The 7500-nt window shown below is 50.1% G+C and overlaps 1 protein-coding gene across 1 annotated transcript in view; it reads left to right on the top strand.

Annotated features, from left to right (window-relative positions):
• Positions 1-451: 451 nt before the first annotated feature.
• The window catches only part of LOC143284985 (uncharacterized), a 7143-nt gene continuing 94 nt past the window's right edge, over positions 452-7500 (top strand). The window contains exons 1-4 of the mRNA XM_076592147.1: positions 452-595; positions 1802-3332; positions 4324-4466; positions 6496-7500. The exon at positions 6496-7500 is cut by the window's right edge and continues 94 nt beyond it. Coding sequence (XP_076448262.1) covers positions 452-595; positions 1802-3332; positions 4324-4466; positions 6496-6849 — 2172 coding nt within the window. The 3' untranslated portion in view covers positions 6850-7500. The remainder of the gene's footprint in view (positions 596-1801; positions 3333-4323; positions 4467-6495) is intronic.

Here is a 7500-nt window from a genome sequence, read left to right as displayed (position 1 = left end):
CACACACACTTCGTGACGATGAGTCATATTTCTTTTTCAAACTATTTAACGGGAGGTGGGGTGGGCTGGAGGGCTTCTTTTATCTCATCATTGCTGCCATGATTCACGCCCATTGTCAGCAGCCATACATATTGAAAATCGCGTTACAAACAGACAGACAGACAGACAGACAGACAGAGAGAGAGAGAGAGAGAGAGAGAGAGAGAGAGAGAGAGAGAGAGAGAGAGAGACTGTGTGTAAGGGAGAGAGAGAGAGGGAGAGGGAGAAATCATGTTAAAACCAACCATGCTCCAGTCACAATATACGAGTTATGAAAATTTCAACTTGTGTATGTGCTAGTGTATATATATATATATATATATATATATATGTATGTATGTATGTATGTATGTATGTATGTGTGTGTGTGTGTGTGTGTGTGTGTGTGTGTGTGTGTGTGTGTGCAGGCACAATGAGTTCAGAGACCCCCACGGACAGATGTGTCAACAGCACCGGGCCCTGTGACAACACTACCACCGCCACCACGGACACCACCACCACCACCACCACCACAGAGACCAGCAGCACAAACACCATGGACACCAGCAGCACACAGGTTCCTGGCCATCTGTCTCCTCACTCTTCCCTCTCTTGTCCACATCTCTCACAACGCTTGAAACACGTGTAGAAAAGGGGTGTGTGTGTGTGAGATTTTAAAGAGGGGAGGAGGAACAGATTTAGGGAAAAGTAAACAGTCATGAAAATTAAACATAAACCTGCAGTTTAGGTATGCACGAGTAAACACCTTATAAATCATTGTGAGGGGCTGTAGAATAACACGAATCTATACAGAAATACAAAAAAATACAACGAAAAAAAAATACAACGAAAAAAAAAAATCTTTTTTTAAAATGTGAAGTGATGGCCTAGAGGTAACGAGTCCGCCTAGGAAGCGAGAGAATCTGAGCGCGCTGGTTCGAATCACGGCTCAGCCGCCGATATTTTTCCCCCTCCACTAGACCTTGAGTGGTGGTCTGGGCGCTAGTCTTTCGGATGAGACGATAAACCTAGGTCCCGTGTGCAGCATGCACTTAGCGCACGCAAAAGAACCCAAGGCAACAAAAGGGTTGTTCCTAGTAAAATTCTGAAGAAAAATCCACTTCGATATGAAAAACTGCACGTTAGAAAAATTACAAAAAAAATGGGTGGCGCTGTAGTATAGCGACGCGCTCTCCCTGGGGAGAGCAGCCCGAATGTCACACAGAGAAATCTGTTGTGATAAAAAAAAGAAGAAAAAAAAAGAAATACAAAAAAAACAGAAAAACAACAACAAATGAATCAGTTGAGCACACCAGTGAAGCCATACAGCCTTGAATGGCGAAAAGTGTCGAACTAGCCACAAAGGCTGTACATTAATGAGGGAGGGAAAAGATTCAGTAGTCTGTGTCTGGTTGAAGGAGGATTCCCCAGACTGTCTCTGGTAGCTCCTTTCTGTACTACCGCTGTGAAGTAAGTCAATAGTATGAACCTTTTATTCCTGTACCCTTACTTGTACAAAGTCACATATCAGCCAGAAGTTTTGAAGACGAAGTCTTGTTTTTAATCTCGAAGCTATATTTCTGTCTATATCTGGATAAACATTTGTCTGCTACACTGAGAACCCTGTCCTGAGAACCCTGTCCTGATGTGTGTTGCAACCAGGTTTTGAAGACAACAAAAGAATTGTTAATCTAAAATCTGTATGTCTATTCATGTCTTGATAGACCTATGTCAGTCACAAGGACGTGCTTCACAGCGAACTGTCCCATGACCTGTGTTCCAGCCAGGTGACTCCAACACCCCACTGCCGTCATCAGCATCATCAGGGTCCGCTAGGACCTCCCCAGCCGTTACCTCGACCACTGCCACTGATTTCCCCGTCACCACCCACACCCCCTCCTCCACCCCCACTTCCCCCAACACTTCCACACACTCCACACCACCGGCAGCACCTTCAGGAAGCACAGGTCAGTCCACAGCTGGCGGCACGTGGTCACCGGTCAACAGCAGCACAACCACCACGGAGCCTTCCTCTGTCCCTGGTTCTCTGCACACTGATGGCAGCACCGTGACCCGGACTTCAACCAGTGACCCTGACCCCTCACCTTCCCCCGCGGGTACCACCACCACCGCTGATACCACCAGCACCGCTAATACCACCAGCACCGCTAATACCACCAGCACTGCTAATACCACCACCACCGCTAATACCACCAGCACTGCTAATACCACCACCACCGCTAATACCACCACCACCGCTAATACCACCAGCACTGCTAATACCACCAGCACTGCTAATACCACCACCACCGCTAATACCACCACCACCGCTAATACCACCAGCACTGCTAATACCACCACCACCGCTAATACCACCACCACTGCTAATACCACCAACACTGCTAATACCACCACCACCGCTAATACCACCAGCACTGCCGCCTCTGTGACCACTGGGCCTGCAGTTGGGAACGGGACAGCCACGTCCACCACCACTGCCGGCCCCTTCATCGAGGACACAACTACAGGGGCCCACACCACACCCCTGGCCCCCCACACCACACCCCCACAGACCACGGAGCCCACCACACCTGAATTTGTGGACCCCTTCCATTTCCGCATTGACCCCACGCCGCCCCCCTCCACCACCCCGCTCCCGTCCTGGACCACCCCCCTGCCCACGGACACCGACACAGCGGGGAACCCCCCGACAGGCCTGGCGGACTGGTGGTCTTCCATGGGAGGTGACTCCTCCAGCCAGGTGCTCAACGACACGGACACACCCCACCACACCACCCCGAGACCCACGCCTGCCGGCAACGACACCTTCCCGCCACAGGACGTCACCCCCACCACCACCCTCACCCCCACCACCTCCACCACCACCGTGACGTCACTGTGGGGAAACGCCACCGGCATCCTGGGTCTACCGGACGAGACCAAGAACGTGCAGGTGATGGGCGGCTTTGAGGGGCCGGGCGTGGAGTCCTTCCCGCCCTCTGAACATGGCACCGTGCAGCCTGACACCCCCACCACCAACACCACCCCCACAGCTGACCCCGCCCCAACCACCCACCCCTCCACACCCCTACAGCCCGGGGTGCAGCCCACCCAGCCGCCAAAGGAGCCCCGGGTTCCCACCAGCAAGCCCCGGGTTCCCCCGCCAGAGCCCGACATTCCGGAAGGAATCCCCGACAGCTCCTGGTGGCCTGTGGAGGAGACGGCGGGGAAGGAGGAGGAGGGGGAAGGGGAGGGGGAGGGGGAGGAGCAGCAGACAGCCTCTCCTGGTGGAAGCGGTCAGGACGTACTGGACAGTAAGTCTGTGTGTGTGTGTGTGTGTGTGTGTGTGTGTGTGTGTGTGTGTGTGTGTGTGTGTGTGTGTGTGTGTGTGTGTGTGTGTGTCCGCATCAATTTGTGGTTGAGTGTTTGGTTGACTGGCTGTAAAGGGCGATGCATGCAGGCTTTTCATCTTTTTCTTCGTAGTGTTTAAATGCATGTTTCAAACGTCGGATATACATTGTACAGCGCGATTGAGCATGTTTCACATGGAACGGCGCTCAATGAATTAAACTACGGCTCCAACAAGTACATTTTACCACGCTCCCGCACTGATATGTTCAAAACAAGTTTTTCATTTTTAGGTGCATCCCCATGGAACTCACTCCCTCTGCACATACAAACGAGCAGTTCTCTACCTACTTTCAAGTCAAATGTCCATTCGCATCTTAAATCCTTCCCACCATAAATGACTCAGATATCGAAGCGACCGTTGGCAGTAACAATGAGGGCATTTATATGTCTAACATATTGAATCCGTTTTTATTGTTTCTCCTTGTTCTTGTTTTGGTCTTGTTCTTATTCTGTCGTATTTTCTTTTCATTCACTTTGTTTTGTTTGCTTGTTTGATTTCTTTCATTTTCTTCTATTTTGTGTGCATGCATGCGGTTGTCGATACTGATAACATTTCTCTTCCCCTCATCCTGTCAATTTGTGTGTATGTGTGTGCGCGTGGGCGCACGCGCTTGCGCGTGTGTTTGTTCTTTATCATATTCTTTCTGCAGGACTTTTTTCCCTCTCTTTTTTTAATTCTGTCCTTCTCCCCTTTTCATTAAATATATATGTGCTATTGTAACTGATGTAGATTAGCAAGGACAGGTTGGAAGAATGGGCCATGCCCGAAATCTTAATCCTTGAATAAAAAAAAGTGTTGAGTTCTGAGTTCTGAAACTGCAATTATCCAGCGACTGTTGGTGTTGAAAGCAGCTGCTCCACAGCCCGCCATGACCTGCATGCTGTCTGTCCCAGGGTTCCAGATGGCGTTCCTGGTGGCCCCCTGTGTGGGAGCTGTGCTGGCACTGATAGGAGTGTTCTGTGTGCTGCGCTGTGCCACAGCCAACTGCCGCAAGCGACGCAACCTGCTCCGCCAGCTGAAGAGGCAGCAGAAAGAGGTACTGATAAAGATCGGTCTGTGTGCAGTTCTGGCTCCTCGTACAGACACTGAGTTCTCTGAACACCAATCTCTCCTCCCACTTCCCCACCCATAGTCTGTCAACACACAGACAGCCACAGAGGGGTACACTTCCACACCTATAGTCTGTCAACACACAGCCGCAGAGGGGTACACTTCCCCACCTATAGTCTGTCAACACACAGACAGCCACAGAGGGGTAGACTTCCCCACCCATAGCCACAGAGAGGCACACTTCCCCACCCACAGTCTGTCAACACACAGCCACAGAGGGGTACACTTCCCCACCTATAGTCTGTCAACACACAGACAGCCACAGAGGGGTACACTTCCCCACCCATAGTCTGTCAACACAGACAGCCACAGAGGGGTACACTTCCACACCTATAGTCTGTCAACACACAGCCACAGAGGGGTACACTTCCCCACCTATAGTCTGTCAACACATAGACAGCCGCAGAGGGGTACACTTCCCCACCCATAGTCTGTCAACACACAGACAGCCACAGAGAGGTACACTTCCCCACCTATAGTCTGTCAACACATAGACAGCCGCAGAGGGGTACACTTCCCCACCCATAGTCTGTCAACACACAGACAGCCACAGAGAGTTACACTTCCCCACCTATAGTCTGTCAACACATAGACAGCCGCAGAGGGGTACACTTCCCCACCCATAGTCTGTCAACACACAGACAGCCACAGAGAGGTACACTTCCCCACCTGTAGTCTGTTAACACACAGACAGCCACAGAGGGGTACACTTCCCCACCCATAGTCTGTCAACACATAGACAGCCGCAGAGGGGTACACTTCCCCACCTATAGTCTGTCAACACATAGACAGCCGCAGAGAGGTACACTTCCCCACCTATAGTCTGTCAACACATAGACAGCCGCAGAGGGGTACACTTCCCCACCCATAGTCTGTCAACACAGAGACAGCCACAGAGGGGTACACTTCCCCACCCATAGTCTGTCAACACACAGACAGCCACAGAGGGGTACACTTCCCCACCTATAGTCTGTCAACACACAGCCACAGAGGGGTACACTTCCCCACCTATAGTCTGTCAACACACAGCCACAGAGGGGTACACTTCCCCACCTATAGTCTGTCAACACACAGCCACAGAGGGGTACACTTCCACACCCATAGTCTGTCAACACATAGACAGTCACACAGGGGTACACTTCCCCACCTATAGTCTGTCAACACATAGCAGACAGCCACAGGTGTACTTTAAACGGACGTGTAAAGTACAGGTAAAAAGACCATTTGACAATGGACGAGTTTGGGGGCTGACTTGCCAAGAGATCTAATATCATCTTAGATGAACAGACTATAAACAAATAAACGAACGAAATTTGCCAGGAGGTCCAGGTGAGGAAAAAGAGGGGAAAGGGGAGGGGGTGGTTCCGAGGAGATGATAGTCACCACCCATGACAGACTGGATGGACTGGGGGGAGGCAGCATGACGGATACGCGCGATATGGAGATGATAGTCACCACCCATGACTGAATGGACTGGGGGGAGGCAGCATGACGGATACACACGATATGGAGATGACAGTCACCACCCATGACAGACTGGATGGACTGGGGGGAGGCAGCATGACGGATACACACGATATGGAGATGATAGTCACCACCCATGACTGAATGGACTGGGGGGAGGCAGCATGACGGATACACACGATATGGAGATGACAGTCACCACCCATGACAGACTGGATGGACTAGGGGGAAGACAGCATGACGGATACACACGATATGCAGAGGGGCAATAAAAATGTGTTCGTCCATTTGTAACGGACAGTGCTGATCTGACCTTTAACGTCAGACGGTAAGCCTATACGTGAAGAATGGAGTGAGGTGCTGGGGTCTGATTTCTGAGACAGGTCGATCTATGTTGTTTTGTCATGGTGACATGTTAAACATTCAGTTCTGCCTTACAGTCCGTTCTGGTGACTGCCACGTGAAACATTCTGTGACATGCTCTGCTGCAGGAGGAGAAGAAGCAGAAGAAAGAGGAGAAGAAGCAGAAGGAGGAGGAGAAGAAACGGCAAGAGGAGAAGAAGAAGAAGAAGAAACAGAAGGAGAAAGAGAAGAAGAAATCTCCCAAAGCTGAAGTGACGGAGGAGAACGAGACGAACGACAAAGTTCACAAGAAACGGCGACACCACCACCACCACAACCACGACAAACAAGACAGCAAACACCACCACGACAACCGAGACAGCCACCACCACCAGCACCAGCATCACGGTAACCACGACAACCACCATCGTCACCACAATGGCCGTGCTGTTTCCGAGGAGGGCAGGGAACACAGAGCTGTGAAAAAGTCACACAGAAACTGATCTGGACTGTGTGTGTGTGTGTGTGTGTGTGTGTGTGTGTGTGTGTGTGTGTGTGTGTGTGTGTGTGTGTGAGTGTGTGAGGGAGGGAGGGAGGGAGAGAGAGAGAGAGAGAGAGAGAGAGAGAGAGCGCAAGTGAAGTGATCTGGACATTGTGTGTGTATGTGAGAGAGAGGGAGGGGGAGGAGGGAGAGGCAGAGCACAAGTGAAGTACAGAACTTAATGGATTTTTGTTTCATGTATTTTGTATTTAACATCATCCGAGTCATTTCAATGGTGACAGTATTTCAGCACACAGAAACTATTTCCTCCTTAGAGATAAGCCTTCAAGAGGATCATAATACAGAGGCAATAAATTGTAAGCTTAGAAAAAATCAGAGTTATATCAAAATCCTGACAGTTCAAGCTTTCAAGTATACGTTTACGTGTATATCAGTTTCACTTCAGATTTGATTCACAAGGCAACGTTACGTTTATCATGTGGATTTTGTAGGAACTATACAGTTTTTCATGGTCTTTTATGAGTAATGTTTATTGGTCTTTTTCTTTCTTCCCCTTTCATACCATCCTCCCTTCACCCTCAAGAGGTTCGGTCAGTTGTGTATCAAGAGTCGGTTTAGTGAAAAGTTTAACACATTTCACTTTTGTTCTTTT

The sequence above is a fragment of the Babylonia areolata genome, chromosome 8, assembly GCF_041734735.1.
Source record: "Babylonia areolata isolate BAREFJ2019XMU chromosome 8, ASM4173473v1, whole genome shotgun sequence".
Taxonomy (NCBI): domain Eukaryota; kingdom Metazoa; phylum Mollusca; class Gastropoda; order Neogastropoda; family Buccinidae; genus Babylonia; species Babylonia areolata.
The sequence above is the reverse complement of the archived record's forward strand: the minus strand, read 5'-3'. Positions and strand labels throughout refer to the sequence as shown.